At 57.4% G+C, this 26,776-nt stretch overlaps 3 protein-coding genes across 4 annotated transcripts; 2 read left to right on the top strand and 1 right to left on the bottom strand.

Moving 5' to 3' along the window:
* The first annotated feature begins 1,521 nt into the window (after positions 1-1,521).
* Positions 1,522-3,877, top strand: LOC137466741 (zinc finger protein CKR1-like). 2 transcript variants are annotated; one of them, XM_068178424.1, is made up of 2 exons: positions 1,522-1,612; positions 2,127-3,877. In XM_068178424.1, exons 1-2 carry the CDS (start codon positions 1,525-1,527, stop codon positions 3,437-3,439), a joined length of 1,401 nt encoding a protein of 466 aa, XP_068034525.1. In that variant the 5' UTR covers positions 1,522-1,524; the 3' UTR covers positions 3,440-3,877. The 2 variants fall into 2 exon arrangements, with proteins under 2 accessions (XP_068034525.1, XP_068034524.1); XM_068178423.1 differs by having other exon boundaries at positions 1,524-1,612; positions 2,124-3,877.
* Positions 3,878-10,475: 6,598 nt separating this feature from the next.
* On the top strand, positions 10,476-16,816 carry LOC137466758 (E3 ubiquitin-protein ligase TRIM7-like). The gene is made up of 7 exons (XM_068178440.1): positions 10,476-11,073; positions 13,946-14,032; positions 14,246-14,473; positions 14,905-14,927; positions 15,039-15,154; positions 15,444-15,476; positions 15,934-16,816. The coding sequence occupies exons 1-7, from the start codon at positions 10,561-10,563 to the stop codon at positions 16,458-16,460; spliced, it is 1,527 nt and encodes a 508-aa protein (XP_068034541.1). The 5' UTR covers positions 10,476-10,560; the 3' UTR covers positions 16,461-16,816.
* Positions 16,817-17,884: 1,068 nt separating this feature from the next.
* ZNF692 (zinc finger protein 692) lies at positions 17,885-26,249 on the bottom strand. The gene is made up of 12 exons (XM_068178413.1): positions 26,148-26,249; positions 24,597-24,958; positions 24,470-24,501; positions 23,778-24,149; positions 23,520-23,568; positions 23,234-23,368; positions 22,692-22,820; positions 20,795-20,857; positions 20,480-20,558; positions 20,250-20,364; positions 18,984-19,083; positions 17,885-18,505 (listed from the first exon to the last, which is right to left on the bottom strand). Exons 1-12 carry the CDS (start codon positions 26,247-26,249, stop codon positions 18,136-18,138), a joined length of 1,908 nt encoding a protein of 635 aa, XP_068034514.1. The 3' UTR covers positions 17,885-18,135.
* Positions 26,250-26,776: the final 527 nt, after the last annotated feature.

The following is a 26,776-nucleotide window of genomic DNA, read 5'->3' as shown; positions in this document are numbered from 1 at the left end:
ACTGTGGTGTTGGCATTTTTTTATTGGTTTAGGCTGGGGACACACTGTTCAACATGGGTGATAGGATAGATATTGGCACATTATTGTAAATAAAACACATAGTAGTTTTTGGTACATAATGTTTGTAACATCCCACTGAGGGGCAGAGCCCCGCATGCTGTCCTGCGAGACAGACCTGCTGCAGGTCAGAGAGAAAATATTTTAGATAAGAAGAAATAAACAACCTTGAAAACCAGCACAGAGGAACGAGACAGACCTGCTGCAGGGCAGAGAGAAAATATTTTAGATAAGGAGAAATAAACAACCTTGAAAACCAGCACAGACGAATTACGACTCCTTCTTTAGCAGCGGGGCTGAAAGACAGAGACTTTACCATCTCGGGATCATCTAAATATCACAGATCCCGACGCGGCTCACCTGGAGTTTTGAGGGGAGAAAACCCACTTATTTTCACCAGGAAAACACCATCAGGGCTATTTTTCCAGGTGGAAAAACATGAATTCCTTCCCGCCCGCTGCTGATTGGGAACCAACAGCGTCCCCTCTTTCACCTGGGGGGCGATCGCAGCGAAACCCTTCCCAACGCGCGATCCATCCATCCCTGCTTCTGCCATCCCAATGTTCCCGGCAGAGCTTCCAGCAGGCTCCTCAAACCCTCTGGGTACCAGCTTGGGGGGACTACGCGGGTGAAAGGGCAGGAGCAAGCGGTGCGGGCGGGGGGTCGGTCCCGCGTGTTCCCATGGTTTCGAAGGGTTTGTAGGAGCTTTGGGCACGGGCTTGGGATCGCGTTACCTCTAGAGGGCTCTGGCTAAGCGGAGCTGCTGCTCGGCATCTCCTCTCTCTCTCCCGGATACCGGCTTGGGCTTCCGGAGAGGAGCCGCGCTCGCCATCGCCTCCATTGTGTCCTGCTGGGGGAGGCTCCGTGGTCCTGGGGGTGCAAGGTGGGGAGGGGTCTGGGCATCGCCCCCTCCCTGCAGCCTCGGCGTGGGAACGGAGGACACTTCTCCTAAGGAAAAGCCCCTGTGGAAGCCGGGCACGGCAGGTAACGGGGCGAAAGAGGAGCAGGGATGGGGTTCCCGGCTCGGCTGGAGACGGCAGAGGGGTGGGGGGGCTTGTTCCCGGCAGCAGCAGCAGCTCCTTTGGGGAGAGGACAAGGGATAAGCGGGATGGAGAGGGAGCCCTGGGCTCCGCAGGGATGGGGATGCTCCTGGATACAGCCCCCAGGGCCCCACCGCTGATTCCCGGCGGCACGGGAACCGGGAGGAAGAGGATGCTGCGGGATGGGGTCGGCCAGAAAGGCGGGGGCAAAGCGGGGACCCTCCTGCCCCGCTGTCCCCGCTCTGGGAATGCTCAGGATTACGCCTGGATGGAGGGACTATAAAAAAAACCCGACATTCCTCGGAGTGACCGCAGGAAAAGCACGAAATCTCGAGCAGGAAGCACTGCGGGGGTGGGAATTCCTCGATTTCAAAGGATTTCTCCTCCCTGCAGGGGATTTTGGGGAGCCCCGAGGGAGGAATCTGCCATGGATCCGTGGGTGCTGCTGGATCAGCGGCAGAAGGCCCTGTACCTCGACGTGATGCATGAGAGCTACGAGACACTCATGTCCCTGGGTAAGGACACCCCCAAAAATCTCCTTCCCTATTGTATATCCCCCTGTGCTTTCCTTGCTCCAAGCAGAGCAGTTTGGGAAGAGGGGTGGAGGGATCTGGGCAAGTTTCCAGGGGGATTTCCCCAAGACCCAGCCCTCTCCTTAATTCGTTTTCTTCAGGAAAATGTTATTGATCTCTCCTAATTCAAATTGAAAATTCTGGCACGGGCGTGCCCTTGGCATCTCCACATTTCCAGCTCAAACTGGGATCAGGTCCGTGTTGTATCTCTCTTCCTCCTCTCTGGGAGAGCAAGATTTTTAAGGGGAATCTTGTTGTTGCTCTCTTGTTTCAAATCCTACCCCTGCTCCAGTCAGGGCCACGCTGTCCCCTTTTCCTCCTTCTCCTGTTTCCCAGCAGCTCAGGGGCTGGTGAGTGAAAAAGCGGAATTTTTAAGGAGAATCCCGTTGCTACTCCATTGTTTCAAATCCTGCTCCTCACGCTTTCACCTTTTCCTGCCTCTCCCCTTTCCCAGCAGCTCAGGGGCTGGTGAGTGAAAAAGCAGTGGAGAAAGGAGCATCGGAGAACAGCGCTGGGCTCGGACCGCGCTCATCCCACAGCCTGGAGCGGGAGAAGCCCCTCGGCTCCAACAGGCGCAAAGCGAAGCGCCCAGACAAAGCCGTGTCCCCCGGGGCCCTGAAACCCACCACGCTCCCCAAACTCGGCTGTGCCAAACCCCTGCGTGGAAAAGGACCGGCCCGGGAGCGGCCGTTTGGCTGCGCCGACTGCGGGAAGAGCTTCCCGTGGGCGTCGCACCTGGAGCGGCACCGGCGCGTCCACACAGGTGAGCGGCCCTTCGGCTGCCCCGAGTGCGGTGAGACCTACAGCCAGAGCTCGCACCTGCTGCAGCACCGCCGCACCCACGCCGGCGACCGCCCGCACAAGTGCGGCGACTGCGGGAAGCGCTTCGCCGTCGCGGCCGAGCTGGCGGCCCACGGCCGCGGCCACGCCGCCGACAAACCTCACAAGTGCGGGGACTGTGGAAAGGGCTTCGTGTGGGCGTCGCACCTGGAGCGGCACCGCCGCGTCCACACCGGCGAGAAGCCCTTCGAGTGCGCCGAGTGCGGCGAGGCTTTCAGCCAGGGCTCGCACCTCGCCAAGCACCGCCGCAGCCACACGGGCGAGCGGCCGCACCGCTGCCCGGCCTGTGGGAAGACCTTCTGCCAGAGCTCCGACCTGGCGCGGCACCGCCGCACGCACCTGGGCAGGAAGCCCCTGCGCTGCGGGGACTGTGGGAAGTTGTTCCGCGCGGGGCCAGCGCTGGCGCGGCACCAGCGGTGCCACAGCCGGGAGCACTCGCACCGCTGCGGCGACTGCGGGAAGGGCTTCGTGTGGGCGTCGCACCTGGAGCGGCACCGGCGCGTCCATACGGGCGAGCGGCCCTTCCCCTGCAGCAGCTGCGGCGAGCGCTTCACGCAGAAGGCTCACCTGCTGCAGCACCGCAAGACGCACTCGCCAGAGAGGCCCTACAAGTGCGGCGACTGTGGAAAGCGCTTCGGGGAGGCCCCCCTGCTCCTGGTGCACCAGCGTGGCCACGCTGTGCACAAGAGCTACACCTGTGGCGACTGCGGGAAGGGCTTTGCTTGGGCGTCCCACCTGGAGCGGCACCGCCGCGTCCACACCGGCGAGAAGCCTTTCAAGTGCCCTGAGTGCGGCGAGGCTTTCAGCCAGGGCTCACATCTCACCAAGCACCGCCGTAGCCACCTCCCCAAGGCTGCGGGGCCCTCGCCCCTTGCCAGGACACGGCTCACCGGGGACATGCCTGGAGCTCACAGCGGTGGGGACCACTAAGGGCTACGACGCCCCTCGGTGTGATGGATGCGGAGAGACAGCTGGGGGAAAACTTGTCTCCGGGACGAGCCAAAGGACACCAAGTGACACTTGAAGGGCGCTGGGGTGGGTGACAGGGGTGCTCTGTCGTGGCGCAGGGTGGGATTTGTCTGCCCCGGTGTCTCCCCACAGCAATGGGTGAACGTTGCACCTGCTGCAGTCCTGATCCCGGAAAAGGGACAACCTGGGGGAGAAGGAGCCTGTTCCCAAAGGAAACGGCGCTTGGCTCCACCAGGGAAGGGTGGGGGAACCAGGGCTGGTTCTGATGATAAAATCCAGTGGTGTTGCTCCCACTTTGTGCTGCCAGCGGGTGGGAGAAGGGGGTGGAGGGGGCATGATGCTCAGGGCGAGCAGGAGGTGCTGGCCCAGGGCAGGAATAAACTGGGAGCCCCGCACCTCGTGGACGCCTGTGTCTCTTTGTGCTCTGATGCTTTCCCTGCTCCAGGCAGGAAACCCCACAAGCACCTTCTTCTTCTTCTTCTTCTTCTTCTTCTTCTTCTTCTTCTTCTTCTTCTTCTTCTTCTTCTTCTTCTTCCCCAGAGACAAAACCACACGGACACACACGTATGGAAGGGTTTTGCTTTTTGGCTCAACTGCCTTCTACTTTACGAACTGCCACTCCAAGCCCAGGAAACCTGGCCTGGCTTCTCCAGCGTTCCTCCCTTAACGCATCCCAACCTGCCCCTTTGTACACAGTCTGGGGAGGTCCCAGCTGTGCTGGTGATGGGTGACAGGTCCTCAGGGCTCTTTTCCGAGCTGTTTGGCCCCAAAAATCCTCAGGGGATGGGGTTCCCTGTGTGTTTTCACTCCACCATGCACCCAAGTTATGTCCCCCCCGCCTCTTTCACCCCCCTACTAGTACAGCAGAAGATGAGGAGGGTCGTAGGGAAAAGCGGCTTCCCGTCGCCTCAAATGATAGCCACCTCTCCCCAAATCCACCCTCAGCCTCCCCCATCCCTCCTCCCTGCCCAAAACCCTCTTGGCAGGCACTGCTGCCCCTCCCTGTGCCCCCTTCAGCCCACATCCCCACCCTGACCCTCATTCCGCCCTATCCTGGGCCCCCCAGGACCCTTTCCCATCCTGGGGCAGGAGCACAGACCACCCTCCCACCTTGGCCGTGGGGTGTCCCCAAAATTCTGGGACCCTGGGCACCCCAGCCCCAGCTCAGGAGTTGGGAGGAGGAAGGGACACCCAGGGCTCTGCTGGGGCTGTGGCATCGCTTTGCAGAAGTATTAAAAGCGTGAGCTACTCGCGTATTTTAGCAGAAAAAAGAATCAGCACTCATTGCCTCGCGAGGTATGCAGTTATCTTCGCTAATTAACATTCTGTCTCGTCTTGCTTATTCTCTTCTTTCTTCTCACGCTGATTATCCGGGTTTTCCACCTTTTTTATTACCTTTTTTTCCCCTGGAATGGGAAATTCCTCACCTGCAGCCGGGGTATCCGGGGATATGTGGAGATCCAGGGCTGGTCAGGCTTGGAAACGGGGAATTCTGGAAAACAGAATTTGTCACGCCCAGAGCTCGAGTTTGTGGGGGAAAACCAGTTTTTGGAAGAGGGTTTAGTGCTTTCCTCTCCAAACAAACCAAAAAAAAAGGAAAAATTGATTCCCATTGTTCCCCCTGCCTTGCCTCATCCTCCTTGGGGAGCAGTGGGTCGGTGAGGATTCCAATAATTCATTAATAATAGTAATAATAAAAAATTATATTATTATTATTATTATTATTATTATTAGTCCCGAGGGGGAAGGACAACGGGGTGGACTTTGAAGTGGGGGGTGGGGGTGTGTTGGGATTTTTTTTATCACTTTCCCCCTTCCCTGGGACCGGAGGTTGGAAAATCCCGGACCCTGAGAGGAGGATGGAGGAGGGAAGAACGGGGATGGGGAAAAACAAGACATTTTTCTGCCTTTTTTCCTACATCCCAACCCAAATCTCCCCATTACCTGCAGGTCCAGCTGTGCTGTCGGCAAAGCCCCCCCTACCCCTTTATTTTTCCCCAAAAAAAACCCTTTTCCCCCCAAAAAAAATGGGGACACGCATGTGGGGAGCGGATGAGCCGGGCCCCTCCAATAACGTAAGCAATAAGAGTTAAAAAACGGAAGAAGGAAGGAATTAAAAAAAAAAAAAAAAATAAAAAGGGAAAAGGCAGAAAAGGGCTGTGCACAACGGCCAAGGCGGAAAATTAATTTAAAAAAAAACAAAAAAAAAACAAAACCACTTTGCTCCGTGAAAAAAAAAAAAAAAAGCTGTTTAATGTCCTGGTGGGTGCTGGTGTTTTTGTCCTGAAATAAAATAAAATAAACTAAATAAAATAAAATAAAATAAAATAAAATAAAATAAAATAAAATAAAATAAAATAAAATAAAAAATAAAATAAAATAAAATAAAATAATAAAATAAAATAAAAAAAAAAAAAAAAAATAAAATAAAATAAAATAGGCTCTGAGGTTCTCCCAGCCCTCTGTGGGGATGAGCCCCAGCATCACTTTGAGAGTGGGGGGCTGCGGAGTGACCCCCTAAAATTTGGAGCGGGGGAACCTCCAAATTTAGGGGGTTACTGGGTGCTGCAACCTCCAAATTTAGGGGGTTACTGGGTGCTGCAACCTCCAAATTTAGGGGGTTGCTGGGTGCTGCAACCTCCAAATTTAGGGGGGGTACTGGGGTGCTGGAACCTCCAAATTTAGGGGGTTACCGGGGTGCTGCCACCTCCAAATTTAGGGGGTTACTGGGCTGCTGGAACCTCCAAATTTAGGGGGTTACCAGGGTGATGGAACCTCCAAATTTAGGGGGTTACCGGGGTGATGGAACCTCCAAATTTAGGGGGTTACTGGGGTGCTGCAACCTCCAAATTTAGGGGGTTACTGGGGTGATGGAACCTCCAAATTTAGGGGGTTACTGGGGTGATGGAACCTCCAAATTTAGGGGGTTACTGGGTGCTGGAACCTCCAAATTTAGGGGGTTACTGGGGTGATGGAACCTCCAGATTTAGGGGGTTACTGGGGTGATGGAACCTCCAAATTAAGGGGGTTGCTGGGGTGCTGGAACCTCCAAATTTAGGGGGTTACTGGGTGCTGGAACCTCCAAATTTAGGGGGTTACTGGGGTGATGGAACCTCCAGATTTAGGGGGTTACTGGGGTGCTGGAACCTCCAAATTTAGGGGGTTACTGGGTGCTGCAATCCCCAAATTTGGGGGGTTCCTGGGGTGATGGAACCTCCAAATTTAGGGGGTTACTGGGGTGCTGCAACCTCCAAATTTTGGGGGTTACTTGGGTGATGTAACCTCCAAATTTAGGGGGTTACTGGGGTGATGGAACCTCCAAATTTAGGGGGTTACCGGGTGCTGAAATCTCCAAATTTAGGGGGTTACCGGGGTGCTGAAACCTCCAAATTTAGGGGGTTACTGGGGTGATGGAACCTCCAAATTTAGGGGGTACTGGGGTGCTGGAACCTGCAAATTTAGGGGGTTACTGGGTGCTGGAACCTCCAAATTTAGGGGGTTACTGGGGTGATGGAACCTCCAGATTTAGGGGGTTACTGGGGTGCTGGAACCTCCAAATTTAGGGGGTTACTGGGTGCTGCAATCCCCAAATTTGGGGGGTTCCTGGGGTGATGGAACCTCCAAATTTAGGGGGTTACTGGGGTGCTGCAACCTCCAAATTTTGGGGGTTACTTGGGTGATGTAACCTCCAAATTTAGGGGGTTACTGGGGTGATGGAACCTCCAAATTTAGGGGGTTACCGGGTGCTGAAATCTCCAAATTTAGGGGGTTACCGGGGTGCTGAAACCTCCAAATTTAGGGGGTTACTGGGGTGATGGAACCTCCAAATTTAGGGGGTACTGGGGTGCTGGAACCTGCAAATTTAGGGGGTTACTGGGGTGCTGGAACCTCCAAATTTAGGGGGTTACTGGGGTGATGGTACCTCCAAATTTAGGGAGTTACTGGGTGCTGCAACCTCCAAATTTAGGGGGTTGCTGGGGTGATGGAACCTCCAAATTTAGGGGGTTACTGGGTGCTGCAACCTCCAAATTTAGGGGGTTGCTGGGGTGATGGTACCTCCAAATTTAGGGAGTTACTGGGTGCTGCAACCTCCAAATTTAGGAGGTTGCTGGGGTGATGGAACCTCCAAATTTAGGGGGTTACTGGGTGCTGCAACCTCCAAATTTAGGGGGTTGCTGGGGTGATGGAACCTCCAAATTTAGGGGGTTACTGGGGTGCTGCAATCCCCAAATTTAGGGGGTTACTGGGGTGCTGAAACCTCCAAATTTAGGGGGGTACTGGGGTGCTTCAACCTCCAAATTTAGGGGGTTACTGGGTGCTTCAACCTCCAAATTTAGGGGTTACTGGGGTGCTGCAACCTCCAAATTTAGGGGGTTACCGGGGTGCTGCAACCTCCAAATTTAGAGGGTTACTGGGTGCTGGAACCTCCAAATTTAGGGGGGTTACTGGGGTGCTGGAACCTCCAAATTTAGGAGGTTGCTGGGCTGCTGGAACCTCCAAATTTAGGGGGTTACTGGGGGGTGATGGAACCTCCAAATTTAGGGGGTACTGGGGTGCTGCAACCTCCAAATTTAGGGGGTTGCTGGGGTGATGGAACCTCCAGATTTAGGGGGTTACTGGGTGCTGCAATCCCCAAATTTGGGGGGTTCCTGGGGTGATGGAACCTCCAAATTTAGGGGGTTACTGGGGTGCTGCAACCTCCAAATTTTGGGGGTTACTTGGGTGATGTAACCTCCAAATTTAGGGGGTTACTGGGTGCTTCAACCTCCAAATTTAGGGGTTACTGGGGTGCTGAAACCTCCAAATTTAGGGGGTTACTGGGGTGATGGAACCTCCAAATTTAGGGGGTTATTGGGGTGCTGGAACCTCCAAATTTAGGGGGTTACTGGGGTGCTGAAACCCCCAAATTCAGCGCGATGTACCGGGGTTGTTTCCACCAGTGTGGGCCGAGGGAAAGGGCCTGCAGTACCCGCCTCCCTCCCGCCCATTGCGGCGGCCGCCATGACCCTTCACGGCAGGAAAAAGGGCAAAAAAGGGAGTTTTCTATCAAGGGGGCATGTCGCGACATAAAGCAACAACCCCCAAAACGTGCTAAGAGCCCCCACGAGGGGTTTGTCCGAGGCCGAAACGCCGTTTTCCCCGGTAGGGCAACGGCGGGCCGGCTGACCTCATCCAAGATGGCGCCCCGGGCCTCACGCCGCGGGCGCCATCTTGAGCCGGGCCGCGCGGGCGGCAATGGGGAAGGGGAGGCCGCGGCCATTTTCCCTGGCGCCCTCGCTGAAGGCGAGGCCGCCATTTCGGAAGAGGGCAGCTCCGCTCTCATCGCGGAGCAAACGCAAAGGAAAAAATAGATGTGAAAAATGCAGATTGTATGGCTCTACGCAGATATTTGCTATGTGTATTATGCTAGGTTGGAAAGTTGTGCTGCAGTAACATTTTAGCAATATAGTAAATGTAGTTTTGTAATTGAAATTAAGCTTTAGTAGTTAAAATAGAAAATGGGTGTGTGTGGTATCCTTTTTGCTCAAGAGAAGGAGAAGATAATCAAGGAATTCTTCACACAGAGATAACAATTACAAAAACCCCTAAATCTTCCAGAGGAGAGGAATTTATGGCTTTCTTTATCAACAAAAAACCGAACTTCTCCAAACTCGACTTAGACTTCAAGGCGCCTGGGGTTAACAGGAATTCCTCAAAAAGTACCGGACGAACTTCTTGTTTTAAATAAATATATGCGATATTCATGAGGTGATTTGTGTATGCAACAGGTTACCCCTCTTAAGGAGGGAATTCTTTTTATCGGGGTCCTTCTCCTGGCTCACTTTTGTCCAGAGAGAGGTACCCAGCCCGGGCTGTAACTTTTTGCTGTTATTGTCTCTTTAATTGTCCTAACTCTAATTGTTTAATCTTTATTACTTTACTTGTATTAATTTTTTTCCAATTTACTTTTATTAAACCTTTATAAATTTTTAAAAACCAAGTGATTGGCGTTTATAACAGAGCGGATAAATCCTGCTGTCGTGCCCTCCATCTGCCTCCCGTGGAGGAGGGATGGGTGATGTCGGCCTTGGGGTCGTTTTTGTACGCCTGGAGGTTTTGAATCGTTTTTTATTTATTATTTTTTTTTTAAATTCAGCTTCCCGGAGCGGGTTTCTAACGCTCGCGGGGACGCGGCGCAGAGGCCGATGCTGTGAAAACCACCCCCAAACCTTTCCAACTCCCATCCCCTCGCGCCAGGATGTCCCCAAGATCCTACAGAGATCCCCAAAACAACCACAGGGCCCCCTGCATGATCTGGGATCATCCTAGAACCTACAGGGACTGCCGCCCTCCCGGCACCCTATAGATCCCCATCCACCCCCCTACAGCAACCCCCCAGAAAAATAAAAAATAAAAAATCCTATCCACCCCAGTAAACCTCCTTAATCCAACAGGAATTCCCCAAGCCATCCAATACACCCACCATAATTCCATTAGGTCCCCAAAACCCAGAGGGACGGACCTGCAAAACACCCCGCAGACGCCTACACCCCTCACCTATCCTGTGGCAACTGGGACACCCAACCTCCCCCTGCACCCTGTGGGGAGCAACCCCCCCGTCTGAGCAGCCTGTAGGGCACTCCTCCCCTTCCCCAGCGCCCCACAGACCCCGGTACCCCTCCTCAAATCCTGCAGGGACCCCCCAAACCCCTCACCCCACAGCGCCCTCAGGCCCCTCCTGTGGCGCCTCACGGGCATCGCCCCCCCAGCCCCTCACACCGCGGCCTCCTCTCGCTCTGCGCAAGCGCGGCCACACCCCCACGCAAAGCCCAACCCCCTGGGCGCGCCCTTTATATCCCAGGAGCGCGCTGGCCACGCCCACCTCATTATACACAGCGCAAACCACGCCTCTTTCCCCCTCCCGCGCAGGCGCGGCCCCGCCCCTTCTGCCGGCGCAGGCGCGGGCCCGCCCCTCCGCCGTCAGTCGGGCGGCGGTGCCGTGGCGGACGGGACGCGCTGAGTTTGGGCACTTCGTTGTCGTCACCGGCGCCACGACCGGGACCGGCACCGGGGTTAGGGCCGCCACCGGCACCGCGGCCGTCATGGAGGCGCCGCCCGCTCCCCCCGCCGCGCCCCCCGCGCCCTGCAGCGCCGCGCGGAGCCTGCAGGACGAGCTGACGTGCCCGGTGTGCCTGGAGTACTTCAACGACCCGGTGCTGGTGGCCGAGTGCGGGCACAACTTCTGCCGCGCCTGCGTGACCCAGTGCTGGGAGGACTCGGCGCGGCGCCTGTGCTGCCCGCAGTGCCGCGAGCCGGTCCCGCAGCGCCTCTTCCGCCCCAACCGCTCCCTTGGCAACATCGTGCACATCGTCCGCCAGCTCGGGCTGCCGCCGGGCCCCGCCGAGCCGCCGCCGGGGCCCCCCGCGCCCGCGCCGCCGCTGCCCGCGGCCGCCCCGTCCGGCCCGCCGGGGCCTCCGCGCTGCCCGCGGCACGGGGAGCCGCTGCGGCTTTACTGCGTGCAGGACCGGCGGGCCGTGTGCGTGGTGTGTCACCTGTCCCGCGAGCACCGCGCCCACACCGTGCTCCCCGCCGAGGAGGCGGCCCACGCCGCGGAGGTCAGTGCCGGGACAACCCATCCCTACCCTCCCCTGCACAGCGCACGGCTCGGAGCGAGGAGAGGAATCCCGTCCCGGGGGGGGCCGCGGAGCATGGGGAGCCGTTCCCGGAGAGGGAGAGCGCTGCGAAGCTCCTCGGGGTGTTGGGGGGCAGCGAGGATCCCGTCCCGGGTCTTATTTGGGGGTGCAGGATTCCCCCCCACACTAAGAAATGGGGGATGCGGTAAGCGGGGAGGAGAGCGGAAACGCCGCGAGGAGATTCACGGGGTGGGGGTGCCCCAGGGAGTCCCCCTGCATGGGGGGAGGCGCTCTTTGGGAACCCCCAGTTTCACTGAGAGTACAGAAATGAGCGCCCAATTTCTTGGAGAGAACAGAAATGAGCCCCCAGTCCCACAGAGAGAACAGAAATGAGCCCCCAGTTCCACTGAGAGTACAGAAATGAGCCCCCAGTTTCGTGGAGAGGACAGAAATGAGCCCCCAGTCCCACTGAGAGTACAGAAATGAGCTCCCAATTTCTTGGAGAGTACAGAAATGAGCCCCCAGTCCCACGGAGAGAACAGAAATGAGCCCCCAGTTTCACGGAGAGTACAGAAATGAGCCCCCAGTTTCACTGAGAGAACAGAAATGAGCCCCCAGTCCCACGGAGAGAACAGAAATGAGCCCCCAGTTTCACAGAGAGTACAGAAATGAGCACCCAGTTTCACGGACAGTACAGAAATGAGCCCCCAGTCCCACTGAGAGTACAGAAATGAGCGCCCAATTTCACTGAGAGTACAGAAATGAGCCCCCAGTCCCACTGAGACTACAGAAATGAGCCCCCAATTTCTTGGAGAGAACAGAAATGAGCCCCCAGTCCCACAGAGAGAACAGAAATGAGCACCCAGTTTCACGGACAGTACAGAAATGAGCCCCCAGTCCCACTGAGAGTACAGAAATGAGCGCCCAATTTCACTGAGAGTACAGAAATGAGCCCCCAGTCCCACTGAGACTACAGAAATGAGCCCCCAATTTCTTGGAGAGAACAGAAATGAGCTCCCAATTTCTTGGAGACAACAGAAATGAGCCCCCAGTCCACGGAGAGAACAGAAATGAGCCACCAGTTTCACAGAGAGAAAATAAATGAGCCCCCAGTCCCACAGAGAGAAAATAAATGAGCCCCCAGTCCCACAGAGAGAACAGAAATGAGCCCCCAGTTCCCCGGAGAGAACAGAAATGAGCCCCCAGTCCACGGAGAGAACAGAAATGAGCCCCCAGTTCCCCGGAGAGAACAGAAATGAGTCCCCAGTCCGTTCCCCACCACGTGTGGGGTGCAGTGAGGGCCCCTGCGGGCTGTGTGGATCTCACGGGGGATCCCCTCCCCAACTGGGCGCTGCTTCCAGAACTGGGGGGCGCACAATGACCCGAAATCACCCCAAACCACGCGCACCCCGGGGTGGGGCGCGGTAAGCGGCAGGTGTTGGTGGCGCCAGATCCATCTGGGATGAACTGGGAGGGCGCTGGGAAAGGGGTGTCCCGGAGGGCGGGGGGCGAGCAGGGAGCATCTCAGCGCGGGGATGATCGTGCAGAAAATCAGGCACGACCGAGCTGGAGCCTGGGAACGGCGAGGAGCAGGGGCGACCTCGAATCCCGCCGGGCTGAAGCGCGATCAGGGATCGGGCTGGAAGCGGCCCCCAGGAGCCGCCTGTTCCTCCCCACCCCCGCGAGTGACGCAGAGAGAAAACGGGGCCCCCGTGTCGCGATACGGGGCGCGTCGCGATCACAGCGGGGATGGATTCGTAGCTCTTAAGAGCGCAAGGGCTCGATGTGGGCTAATTCCAGGCCGGGAGCAGCGGATCCAGAGGGATCCAAGATGCCGGACGGAGCCCGACGTCGCTGCGATGTCGCTGCGCAGTGGCAGCAGGAGGAGGGTGGCACCAGCACGGTCCCGCGGGATCAGGGAACGGAATTGTGGGATCATTAACCTCCACATACTAATTATTGCGGTTATTAAATCCTTTTAGAGGGGATTTTTGTCCCGGAACTGCCGTGGTTCCTCTTCCGGGGACGCTGGGGCTGGTCCCCCCGCCCCACATCTGGGATTTTGCCCTTTTTTTTCAAGACACAAACGTCCTTAGGTAGATCCAGGTTGTTGCTCCCTTGGGAATTTTTTTCCCCCCTCGTTAACCTTTTATGAGTGTTTGATAATCGGTTGTTGCTGAGCTCCTCCCTTCTCTTTTTTTTTTTTTTTTTTTTTTCCTGATACTTGCTTTAATCTCATGGATAAATTCCAAAGGCAGCAGCTCCTGGCTCTTACCAGTCAAAAATCCTTGTGTTCAGGGTTTTAGTTATAAAATAAGTAGATTCATTTGCCCCCAGGGCTACCTGCTGTTTGCAGGGTATTGCTGGGGCTTCTCTGCCCTCCACGGAGGTCAAACTACTTAAATAAGGACGAGTTTAATCAATTAATAATTAATAATTTAATGAGCCGTTCAGAGGCAGCAGTTCCTCCTCTTGTGGGGGGGGTCCAACCCAATTTTGGGGCACCCTGAGGAGGGGGGAATGTGGGAGGTAATCCTGTGAGGAGGACAGGCGTGGAACCAGGGCATTTGTTTCCCTCACAGGCAGACAAAATTAATTAATTTTCCCTCACAGGCAGTCAAATTAATTGACTTCTTTTTTTTCAGTTTTTGGGCTGGTTGGGGTGAATTTTGGTGGTTTTGGCACAGCCTGAGGTCAGAGTTGAAGTGAGCGGGGCCGCTGCTGGTTCCAGCTCCAAAATGAACCCGGGCTGGGGTGAATTTGGCCATTTTAGCAGCAGCGGCGGCAGCAGCAGCCCTTCCCTCCCGATCGCCCACGGGAAGGATTCCCGACGGATCTGTTGTCGTGCTTCCAGGAGGTGCCCCAGGAGCACTTGAGCTCCCTGAGGAAAGGGCGTGAGGAGGCCAAGGCTGAGCGGGAGCGGCAGAGCGAGGAGCTGCTGGTGAGTTCTGGGGCTCCCGGAGCCCCCAATCCAGGAGAGTTCAGCCTCCCTTGAGGATTTCCTGGCTGTGGAAATCCGGTCCCACCTCGGGTTGGGGGGACGGTTCCCTCTCCCTGTGGGCATCCCAGCCCCCAGAGATTCTCTCACTTGCTCCCTGAGCTCCGTGGCTGCAGGGATCTGCCCCTCACAGGGATCTTTCCCGTGGAATTGCAGAAGCAGACGGAGGTGGAGCGGCAGAAGATCGTGGCTGAGTGCAAGGAGCTGCGGGCGTTCCTGGAGGAGAAGGAGCAGCTCCTGCTCTCCCGGCTGGAGGAGCTGGAGAGGGACATCGGACGCCGGAGGGACGAGAGCGTGGCCCGGCTGGCTGAGGACATTGCCCAGCTAGACAAGCTCCTGGCAGAGCAGGGCGGGGACGGTGGGACAGGGAACGCGCCTGGCGAGGTGGGAATCGTGTTACGTGTCTCCGCGGAAAGAACTTCCCGCCTATGGACGCAGAAATCCCTTGTATTGGGCAAAAATATCCTAATTAGAGGGACAAAACCTATTTATGGGGGTGAAAGTTCCGTTTATGGGGACGAAAAAAGTCCTTTTATGGACTTTTAAGTTCCGTTTACGGGGTGGAAAAGGTTCCGTTTATGTAGGCAAGGATTTCCATTTATGGGTCAAAATATTTATTTATTTATTGGGGGCAATACATTTAACTGGGGGAAAAAAAAATCTATTAATGGGGTGAGAAATTCCATTTATAGATACAAAAATATCTTTATGGGGACAAAAGTCCTTTCATGGGACCCTCCCAGTTTTTGGGGAGGATTTTGAGGTGGGAGAGATGCCGATCCTAACAAATTCCTTGGGTTTTCTTCCCCTTCCAGGGTGTCGTCCCGGCTGGCAGCAGGTGAGTGGACTGGGTGAACTTGGAGGCTCTGACGGCAGGCGGAGCTGGTATTCCAACCCTTCCCAGGGGGAATTCCTTAATTTTGAGTCCCTGACTCCCACGTCTCCGCAGCCTGGAGAGCTGGATGTTCCTCAAGCCCGAGCCCGGCTTTTCCGAGCTGGAGAAGAAGCTGAAGAGTTTTTCCCAGAAGAGCGCGGTGCTCAAGGAAGTGCTGCTGGAATTCAAGGGTGAGCCTGATGAGAGCCTTCCTGGGAGAAAAAAAAAACAAAACCACACTGCTTCCCAGCCAGGATCCCACGTGGAAATCCACCAAAATCAGGGCTGGGATGGAGCTGGGCTCTAATTCCCCACCCTGGGCTGGTTGGGAGAGCTCCGGGTTGTTTGAGCATTGGCTCATTCCAGGGAAGAGGTGGAAGAGGGATTTCCCTGGGATTTGAGCGTGGAAATGTGGAGTAGGGATCATTCCCATGGCTGGGGCAGTTCTGGGGACTGAATTCCTTCCTTCTCTTCCCGCAGAAAACCTGCGCTTTGAGCTGGAGAATGACACAGGTGAGGCCATCGGGATTGGGCTAGGACCTCTCTCTTTTCCAGGGCTTTGCTTGGAATTGGCTGGGATTTGGGGCTGCGACTTCCCTTTTACAAGAGATAATGTGGGAATTTGCCGGGACTGGGGGTTGTGGGGGCTCTAACCTCCCTTTTCCAAGGGTTAAGGTTGGAATTGCTGGGCTTGGGCTCCGTGTGGGCTCTTCAGGATGCTACACGTGGCTCACCTGGGTCCTTCCTCTCTGGTTTGAGGCACAGACAATCCGTCAGTCTCCGCGCAGGTGGGATAATGACCCCAGAGGTCACTCCCCTGCGTTGTCCCCGTTGGGTTTGGGACACAAACCACGCCTCAAACCCATCGTGATTCCGCAGACGACTCGCCTCTGTCCTCCCTGGTGGGTTTGGGACGCAGCCGCTGAGTCAAGCCTGCCAATCCCACTCCTCTCCCCTTTTCCCCCTCCAGGTGAGCTCTCCCTGGACCCCGACACGGCCAACCCCTACTTGGTGCTGTCGGAGGACAAGCGCAGCGTGCGGCTCCGCGGGGCCCCCCAGGAGCTGCCGGCTCACCCCAAACGCTTCGACTACGCCTTCTGCGTCCTGGCCTCCGAGGGCTTCTCCGCTGGCCGCCACTACTGGGAGGTGGAGGTGGGAGACGGGGAGAGCTGGGTGCTGGGCGCCGCCCGCGAGTCCGTGCGCCGCAAGGAGAAGGTCGACTTCGCCCCCGAGGAGGGGATTTGGGCAGTGGGGCTCAACTGGAAGGGCAAAAATTGGGATCAGTACCAGGCGTTCACCTCTCCCGAGACGCCGCTGTCCCTTTGCGAGCGGCCACGCAAGATTGGGGTGTACCTGGACTATGAGGGCGGGTGGGTGGCGTTTTACAACGCTGACAACATGGCTCCCATCTTCACCTTCACCGCCGCCTTCTCCGAGAGGATCTTCCCATTTTTCTGGCTCTTTTACGTGGGCTCCTCGCTGTCCCTGTGCAACTGAGCCCGCCCCGCTCACTGGTGGTGTCCCCTCTCCCCTGCCATCCTTAGGTTTTCCTTTGCTTCCAAGCAAAATGCCCCAAATCCTGCCCGTGGCTGTTCAGGGGGGGGGATTTTTTTTTTTTTTTTTTCTTCCGGTTGCAGTTCAAAGTTTGGAGTCTTTTTACCCTCAAAATCTTCCCCAGGGGCGCTGGTTGGCGAGGGCTGGGGAGGAGCTGCTTGAGCACCCCCTCCCTGTTGCTGGTTTAAACACCCCTGTAGTTCATTCTGTGTTTTCCTTTGGAGTTGGAGCCCCGTGGAACAGGGAGAGGCGTGATCCCATCCTACTTCGAATAGTAGCCAAAGCTTTGTGTCCCCCCTTCCCCCTAAAATGCTGTGTGGAGAGGAGGGGTGTCGTCCCCCCCAACTTTGGACACCGTTGCTTTGCAAGTCATCTTTACCCGTCCCGTCCCATCCCATCCCATCCCCTCTGGGGAAAAGGGTCAAGCCCATCCTGCTGTCGCTGAGTGACCCCCCCCCCAATCTCCCCTCTTGCCCCCCCATTTCTCTCCCCACTGTCCCCCCTCCTTGTGTCCCCATCGCCCCCCGATGTCCCTTCTTTGCCTCCTCATCTCCCCCACTGTCCCCCTCCATTTCCCTTCTCATCTCCCCCCTTCTCTCCCTCTAAATTCTGAGCCCCTGGAGTGCCAGGATCCCAGCAAGGGGATGTGGATATTTGGGGAAACCCGGGCCAGGGGGGATTTGGTGGGGGGCTGGGGAGGGGGGGGGGTCGGGGTTTTCTGCGTTTTAGGTGTGATCTTGCGCTTGCCCACTCCCCTTGTGCCCTTCCCCCTGCTGCTGTTCGTGTCCTTTGCCCTGTCACTGTTAGTGGGGAAAATAAAAGTTGCTGTGCAAAAAAAAAAAAAAAAAAAAAAAAAAAAAAATCTAAAACCCAATAATTTGGGGTTTTTTTTGGTGCTGGGAGAGGAGGAAAAGCTGCTCCTGCTCAGGAGGGAATGGAGACTTGGAGACACGCCCTTGTCCCCACCCTGCTGGGGTAGAGCACCGAGGGGTTTTGGGGGGCACTTGCAGTTCACTAAATGGTCCCATCTTGGAGCTTCCAAGTATGTGTAAGTTCAAATTCCGGTTTAAATCAGAGTTTTAAATGAAAATTAAATGAGGTTTTTAAAGGAAAAGTCTGAAGCACTGGGAGCTCCCAGTTTTGGGGCACAGCCCCACTGGGCGTTGCCTCTCACAGCTCAAATGTGTTCTCCCACCCATCCCAATTAGGGAGAGCGGCCTGAGTGGGAGCTCCCACCCATCCCAGTTTGGGTCCCCAGTTCCTGGGTGTTTGGTGTCTCCACCCCCTCTCCAACCCCTTTTCCTGTGTCCAAACCACCCAAATCTCACTTTCCTATCTTTCCAGAAAAATCTGACGCCAAATCCCGCTTTTACCCAAAATAAGTATTTATTGAGGATCCACTTGTGGCAATACTGCTGGGCTCGAGGGAAGCTGGGATTTGGCAAAAAAAAAAAGGAGATTTGGCTGAAAACTTGGGGTTTCATCTGGGATTTGGCTGAAAAACTGGGATTTTCTCCCGGTTTTGCCTCTCCCGTGTATTTTTGGCACCTAGAGCCGCTGCACGGTCCAGCATCGTCCCCGGTTTTGCTCCAGTGCCCAAACTGGGGGGACGAGCCCTCTAGGACCCCCCCTCGCCCATCCCCTGGCCTTGGGGTGTGCCCGGATCCTGCCCAGCATCCCCCACCCCATACTCCAGCGGGGTCCTCCCTGTATCACCCCCGCTCCCCAGGACATCCCCAAGCAGCTCCAGAGGTTCCATGGGCCCAGCGGGGGGATGCTCTGGATGCTGCTGGATTCCCTCGGGCCGGGGGAGCTCTGCAAGCCCCCTGGGGTGGCTCTTGCTCTTGTGGGCGGTGACGTTGTCCCGCTTTTCGAACCTCTTCCCGCAGACATCGCACGGGAATTGGTAGAAGGAGTCGGCGTCGTGTTTCCTCATGTGCCAGTTCAGGGAGGCTTTTTGGCGGCAGGTGAAGCCACAGATCTCACACCTGGGAGAGATCCCGGCAGGAGTAAAAAAAAAACAAAACAAAAAAACCCCAGGGATGAGGCACAGGGAGGACCGGCCCTGCCGTGCTCGGGGCTGGAATGTGCCGTGGGTTGAAGCTCCGGTGCCCTCCTGGCGTGAATGCGTTGGACAGGAGTCGTCCTTGGTTCTGTTCCAGCTCATTAAGCTGTGCCTACTTAAACACTCCCCTGGAGCTGAGCCTGGAGCTGCTGGGTCTGGACACAGCCAGCTCCAAGGGCAGAAACCTCGGGAGAAATCCCAGCCCGGCTTTCGGCTGGATGCCACGTACACCGAGGAGCTGATTTTGGGTTGAAAAGGGTGGCAAGAGACTCCGAGGCTGAGCAGAGCTGCAGGGATGGGACTGGGGCTTACTGGGTTGGGGTGGGGCGGTGGGAATGGGACTGGGATTTACTGGAAGGGCAGGGATGGGACTACGACTTGGAAGTGGGACTGGGACTTACTGGAGTGGCTTCTCCCCGGTGTGGATCCGTCGGTGGATGATCAAATTGCTGCTGGTGCGGAAGGAGCGCGCGCAGAACTCACAGATGTAATCGCGCTTGTCTGGGAGGAAAAGAAAAGGGATTGGGCTGATCCAGGCTAGAAAGAACCAGAAAACTCATAGGTGTAATCCCACTTTTCTGGGAGGAAAAGAAAAGGGATTGGGCTGATCCAGCCTGGAAAGAAGCACAGAACTCTCAGGTGTAATCCTGCTTGTTTGGGAGGAAAAGAAAAGGGATTGGGCTGATCCAGCCTGGAAAGAAGCACGGAACTCACAGGTGTAATCCCACTTTTCTGGGAGGAAAAGAAAAGGAATTGGGCTGATCCAGCCTGGAAAGAAGCACCCAACTCACAGGTGTAATCCCACTTTTCTGGGAGGAAAAGAAAAGGGATTGGGTTGATCCAGCCTGGAAAGAATCATCAGGGCCCTCAGGATGTGCTTTGGGAGCAGGGAGATTTCCCAGCATGGGAATAGAGATGATAAGGGAGAGGCCTGGGGAGCCAAGGGCAGCAGTGGTGGCTCCCAGAGATGGGAATTTGGGAATGGCTGGCTGTGGCCCAGTGGGGAAGGGGGTACAGGAGGTGTGAATCCGACGGGAGCAGGTGGGATCCGTAGAGGAAGTGTGATAAGGGAGGTGTAATCCCTGTGAAAGGAGGTGTGATCCCTATGGGAGGAGCCACAATCCGTATGGAGGACATCCATGGAGCTGTGATCCCTACGAGAGGAGCCACAATCCGTACGGAGGACGTCCATGGAGGTGTGATCCCTACGAGAGGAGCCACAATCCGTACGGAGGACGTCCATGGAGCTGTGATCCCTGCGAGAGGAGCCACAATCCCTACGGAGGATGTCCATGGAGGTGTGATCCCTACGGGAGGAGCCACAATCCCTACGTGGGAGTTGCAACTCCTACGGGAGGATGTCCAGGGACCTGTGATCCCCATGAGCGGAGCCACAATCCGTACGGAGGATGTCCATGGAGGTGTGATCCCTACGGGAGGAGCCACAATCCCTACGTGGGAGTTGTAACTCCTACGGGAGGATGTCCATGGAGGTGTGATCCCTACGAGAGGAGCCACAATCCCTACGTGGGAGTTGTAACTCCTATGGGAGGATGTCCATGGACCTGTGATCCCCATGAGCGGAGCCACAATCCGTACGGAGGACGTCCATGGAGGTGTGATCCCTACGGGAGGAGCTGTGATCCCCGTGGAAATGCCCCACTCACCACTGTGCAGCTTCTCGTGTTCCTTCAAGTGCTTCTTGAAGTTGAAGGATTTCCCACAGGTGGGCTCGGAGCAGGTGAAGGTTTTCTGGTGCACGTGCTGGTACTTCTGGTGGTGCTGCCCGGGGAGGAAAAAAAAAAAACAAACCTATCAGCTCCCAATTCCCAGCTCCAGGACACCCCACCCAGGCTCCCCGGCGCTCCAGAAAGCGTTGGTTTTTCCAGGTGCTCACGTTCAGGTACTGGCGGTTGGAGAAGATTTTGCCACAGCCTTCAAAGTCGCACAGGAGGATCTCGCGCTTTGCCGCCTTCCTGCCGGAGAAAACACGGGGGGGAAAAAATCATTGTCAGGAAGGAGGAGGAGGGTTGGAAAAGCTCTGGAGTATGGATCTGCCCCCAGCTCTTCCCCTCCTCACCCACCTTCCCTTTTTCCCCACCCATAAACTCTAAAACGAAGCAAAGAAACCCTTTTCAGAGCCTGCTGCCCGTCCTCCTCTTCCTGGGAATGCCTGGGAGCTCCCCTGGCCCCTTCCCTTTTTCCCAGGTACCTGATCCTCTTGGGGCCGATCTGAGCCACGTCCTTGTCACTCGGCCGCGGCTGCCGCCGGCAACTGCAATAGGAAAGAGCCATTTTGAGCCGGGGCCTGTAGTCCCCTCGCCGTCCCCAGGCCCAGAGCCACAGATTCCTGAGGAAATCCCCACATTCAGTCATCCTCGGGACCGGCATTTCTCCCATCGCCACCCCCGTGGACAGCAGGACACGCTAGAACAAACACGTCGTTCAGGCATTAAAATAAGAGTAAATTCTTTATTGCTTGTTACAAAACCCTTTTCACATGGTTTGGACGCATCCCAGGACACTGAAATTGGCTCCCAGCCTGGTTTGATCTATAATTCATCCGTAGCTCCCTGGAAACAGCAACTATTCCTGGCTGTCACCCTGGAATTAAGGAAAGATCCATTAAAAGTGGATTCAAGTGGGGTTTGGGGAGGAGAAATAACGGGATGGTGAGAGATGCCAGTGCTCAAGCATGGATTCAGCCTGGGGCTTGTCCCAAACCTCTTGAAAACAGGTTTTATCAGCTCAGGGTGACTTTATCTGGGGAAGGGAGAAGAGGAGGATTCCCCCTTGACATCTGGAATGTCCTGCTTTGCTCATAAGCCAGGATTTTCTCTCCCATTTTCAACTTGCTGTGACAAAAAGCGGGTGGGGAAATTGACCAAAAGATCAAAAATATGATCTGTGTCACCAAACTTAGCCCAAAAAGGGCTGACCCTGAAGCTCAGGCTTGGCTTTGGGAGAGGGCGGAGAGCTACAAGCCCCACTGGGTGTAACTGGACATATTTGGAGGGCTAGACCATGGGATTTGGGATGGAAATCAGGCCGAGCCCAAAGAGCACCATTTAATTCACTTTTGGCCCCAAAAAGAACGGCCCAGATTGAACGCAGACTTTTCTACCCTCACGTTGGACCTGGGAGCCTGGGATCTGCACGCCCAGCGGCGGCAGGGAGAGGGGGAAGAGCGAATTCCGACGTTACCTTCGCTGGGATTGGGGTCTCCAGGAAGGGTGGTCCCTCTTCCAGCCGCATCTGGGATGGTTCCGGAGCTGCTGGGAGAGGGGAGGGCATTCAGCATCCAAAAGGAGCTGCTCAAAGGGATCGATCAAAGCTGTAAGGGAGCGGCACAACACTCACCTGGGGAGATGCTTGGGATGGGATTGGCGCTGAGCCCGTCTTTCGGGGGGCAGATGGAGAAGTTACGGCCGATTCCAGGAAAAAGGGGGATTTTACCCCCTTATTTTGCATCAAAAGTGTAAGAAAATCCATCCAGGTGAGGTGTCCAGGTGTGTTGGATCTGAGGCCACGCACGGACCAAGCCCCAGTGAAGCCCTGAGGGCCGATTGAAGCTTTTTTTTTTTTTTTTCAGCACAAAACATTGAATTTTGTGTGCCTGGAAACCCAACACTTGGCCGCAAAGCTGCTGGAGAAGCCGTGGATCCATCAGTGGAGGAGATGGTGGTTGGGATTGATGGGATTTTGGGCTGGTCCATCTCCAGTCCGGTGGAGGCTTCAGTGCCCACCACGGGCCTGGTTCAAGGGGTCTTCGTCCCCCTCCGTGGCAGCCCCAGCTTTGGCTGCCTCTCCTCGTTCCCTGACCACCCCTGGAGTGGCCCCACAAGGGACAGGGTGGGTGCCACCCTGAAGCCCCTGCTTCAGTGATGTTTGTGAGCCAGACCCCCCAGTTTGCTCACTCAACACCCAACGACACCAAGAAACAACAGCTCTGCCACGCAGTCAACGGCGCCGCGGGGAGGGCTGGCAGCCCCCCACCAGCCCCGGGGACACGGAGCTCTTGCCCCAAGGCCAACGATGTGACACTGCCAAGATGATGACTCTGAGCCCCGTCCCCTCATCCCTTCACCGCTGCGGCCGCCACCACTCACCTGACCCGTCCGCTCTTCTCCTCCAAGGGGCCAGAGCTGCTCGGGGCCGGCTCAAGCAGGGGCTGCTCCTCCTTGACCGGCTTCTTGCGAGCCTTGGGTTGGCCCTGGCGTCGCTGTGGCTCTGAGTTGCTGTCGGGGGCACAGAGCGGGGTGGGTTGAGGGGGGTTTAGGTGCTTGGTGGGGTGAGATAACGGGGTTGGACGTGGTAGGAAATGGGCGAGTTGGACGTGGTTGGACATGGCTTGGTCGTGGCAGGACGTGGGTTGGACATGGCAAAGACCCTCGCCCCAGGTGAGACACGATGAAAACGCCTCTCCAAAATTCCGTGCCCTTTGACCCCAGAACCACCTTACTTTTAATGCCACACGGACGCTACTCCCACCTCCTCCCCGCTCTGCCAGGGCGGCTGCAGCAGGACGAGCACCCACGGCAGAGACGTGAGGCCTGAAACCCTTCCAGTGCAGTGTTGGTCTGGACTGGGATGGAGTCAGCGGGCACCGTGGAGTGGCTCCCACGCCATCCCTATCTGCAGCCCCCCTCACCTGTCCAGGGATGGGTGATAGTTCTCATCACGCAGGTCGTCGGTGTAGGCCAGGTCATCACCCTTGGCAAAGTCCTCGTCCTCCTCTTCCTCTCGGGGCTCCACTCCTGGCTCTGCATCCTCCCCCGGCACGGCGCTACTGGGACAATGACCCGGGTCAACTCTGCTGTGATGGCTCAACCAGGGACAGTCGTGTTGGCCAAGGTTGGGGACGCAGGGACGGGTCAGACACGGCCAGATGCAACCGCTGGCCTCACCGGGGGATGCTCGTGGGTGCCACCGCTCACCTCTCGCCCGCTGCTGCCACAGGCCCCGGTTCCAGTGGCACCTGAGGGGCTGGAAGGGGACAGGAGGGTGGTGAGGAAGGGCTGGGAGAGATGAGGAGGAGGATGGAGAGTTGGGAAGGATGGGGGTGTTGGGGTTGGGGCAGCGTCTGATCCTGCTGGGATGGTGGTGGAACTGGAACTACCCTAGAACTGGGAGAGGGGCCGAAGGTGGGGAATCACGGGGAGCTGAGGGCACAAAGGTGACCGGGGGGAGCTCACCTGTGCCACCGCTGTCGCCACCATCTCCCATCTCCTTGCCCCGATCCCCATCACCGTGGCGTGACCTGGCCGTCCCCTCCGCTCCAGCCTCGTTGGAGCCCAGCGCGGCCCTACGGAGCGAATGCTGGCGCCCGGCGCCCGGGGAAGGGCTGCACCCCTGGGCCGCTTCCAGCGGGTCGCAGGAGGGGCTGTCGGGGACCCCGGAGCCGCCCCACGAGAAACGGTGCCCAGCCACGCACTCCCAGACCAGCGGGGCTGCGCTGCCTGCTGCTGGCAGCTGGATGTCCGGCACAAAGCCACACTCCTGGCCGTGGCTGTGGGACAGCACCACCAGGCGCTGCAGTGCAGCTGGCTGGAGCCGCTCCAGCTCTCCTGGGAAAACGGAGAAATCCGTGAAAAACGGCTCCAAAACGGCGTTTCTGGGACACCGGCAAGGCCCTCTCCGCCTTTCTAAGGCTCTTGGGGTTCTCCTTGTTAAGAGCAGCTGTCAGACAGCTTCCCAAAAATGAGCTGGGCATGCCGAAAACAGGGAACGCAGCGAGGATTTGCCCCGTGGGGGTGAGCAAACCCAAGGGGCAGCACCAGGTGCTTCTCCAGCACCCAACCCAAGAGGAATCCTCCCCCTCCACCGTGAACTTCTAACGGACCCAAACTCCTGGATGCCAACGTGGAATCGGGAGGGAAGCACCTACCTGGGCTCCAGGTGCAGCCATGAGAGCTGTACCTGCACGGGAAGACAGAGGTGAGCAAGCAGAAACCTGGACTCTTTGTTCCCCCGTGAGAGGTGGGATTTAATGGCTTTTGAGCCCCCCTAGTGACCTGTCGAGGAGGAACTGGGCCAGCTGGGAGTGCAGGGCGAATCCAAGCTGCTCTTTCAGGCGGCACCAGCGCTCCAGGTGCCCCCCGATGCGGATGCGGCACTTGCTGCGCCGCGCGTCCAATTCCCGGCGCTTCTGGCGCCGGAGGCACTCCGGGGCCTGCGGACGAGCCCCGCGGGCCGAGTCCACGGGGAAGGGCTGGGGGCACACGGGGGCGTCAGAGGGGGACAGCAGAGGGGGATGCAGGGCTGGGCTGGGTCTGGAGGGGTCAAGCAGGGAATTTGGGGTATCCCGGGGATCCAGGGCTGAGTCTGGAGGGGTCAAGCAGGGAATTTGGGGTATCCCGGGGATGCAGGGCTGAGTCTGGAGGGCTCAGCTGGGGAATTTGGGGTGATACAGGGATACAGGGCTGGGTCTGGAGGGGTCAGCTGGGGAATTTGGGGTATCCCAGGGATGCAGGGATACAGGGCTGGGTCTGGAGGGCTCAGGTGGGGAATTTGGGGTATCCCGGGGATCCAGGGCTGAGTCTGGAGGGGTCAGCTGGGGAATTTGGGGTGATACAGGGATCCAGGGCTAAGTCTGGAGGGGGCAGCTGGGGAATGTGGGGTGATACAGGGATACAGGGCTGGGTCTGGAGGAGTCAGGTGGGGAATTTGGGGTATCCCGGGGATACAGGGCTGGGTCTGGAGGGGTCAAGCAGGGAATTTGGGGTATCCCGGGGATACAGGGCTGGGTCTGGAGGGGTCAAGCAGGGAATTTGGGGTATCCCGGGGATCCAGGGCTCGGTCTGGAGGGCTCAGGTGGGGAATTTGGGGTGATACAGGGATCCAGGGCTGAGTCTGGAGGAGTCAGGTGGGGAATTTGGGGTATCCCGGGGATACAGGGCTGAGTCTGGAGGGGTCAGCTGGGGAATTTGGGGTGATACAGGGATACAGGGCTGAGTCTGGAGGGCTCAGCTGGGGAATGTGGGGTGATACAGGGATACAGGGCTGAGTCTGGAGGGCTCAGCTGGGGAATGTGGGGTGATACAGGGATACAGGGCTGAGTCTGGAGGGCTCAGCTGGGGAATGTGGGGTGATACAGGGATACAGGGCTGAGTCTGGAGGGCTCAGCTGGGGAATGTGGGTTGTCGCGGCTCCACAGGAGCATTTGGGGGCAACACAGAAACAGCGGAAGGGGACGCGGACACGCGGCCCCGTCGCACGGGTGGGCATTCCTGGGGGCTCCTGGAGGACCTTTGGGACATGGGGGGGAGATGGGGATGTGCCGGGCGGGGTGACAGGAGCCGTGGGCGGGGGGTGCCGCGGCATCCCGGCGGGGACCGGGAGGGGGCTGGGTGAGGAATGAGGGTCCCCCGGCTCCCCGGTGGCGTTTTGGGGGGAGGGACACGGGACGTGGCCGGGGACACGGAGAGGGTCACGAGAAGGGTGGGGCCTCGCCCCTCGTCTTGGCCCCGCCCATTTAAGCCCCGCCCCCTCCCCGCCGTTTCCCCCGGGCTCCCCCCCCCCCCCCGCTTTCCCCGGTCCACCCCCGCCCGTTCCCGCCGCCGGGCCTTAAAGCGGACGGGGCGGCAGGAGAACGGAGAGGAGCGGAACGGGCGGTGTCCGCCGCTCCACCGCGGCTCTCGCCGCCCTTTCCGCCCGCGCCCCGCCATCCGCCAACCTCCTCTGCCGGTCCGCGCTCCATCCCGCGCCGAGAGGGCCCCACCGCGGGCCGTGCCCCCTTTAAGAGCCGCCGGACCCACCCCCGCCCCGCTCACGGGCCGCGGCGAAGATGGCGGAGGCCCCGCCCCCACGCGCCAGGCGCGGGGGCCGCGGGGGCCGCTGGGAGATGTAGTCCGGCCGCGGGGCGTAATGGGAAACTCCCGAATGGGATTGGGGGGGACAAGAGGGGGACAAGAAAGAGGGGGGACAAGAGGGGGGACAAGAGGGGGGACAGGCACCTCTCCACCGAGGTGGCTGGGAGGGTGTGGAAAATGCATATGTTACGGTTGGCTATCGGCAAGGATTAAATGGAATGCTCCACGTGTCGTGCGGCGTCGATTAGCAGCGCTGTATTAACGTTTTGATGGCATGGTAAAAGTGGAGTTTTGTAGTTAAAGTAGAAACTCTGGATGTGGGTTTGTTGGTTTTTTTGGTTTTTTTTGTTGGTTTCTTTTTTTACTAGCTCAAGCAAGGGATG

This window comes from Anomalospiza imberbis, unplaced genomic scaffold (assembly GCF_031753505.1).
Source record: "Anomalospiza imberbis isolate Cuckoo-Finch-1a 21T00152 unplaced genomic scaffold, ASM3175350v1 scaffold_43, whole genome shotgun sequence".
Lineage (NCBI taxonomy): Eukaryota > Metazoa > Chordata > Aves > Passeriformes > Viduidae > Anomalospiza > Anomalospiza imberbis.
This window is presented reverse-complemented; position numbering and strand designations above follow the sequence as displayed.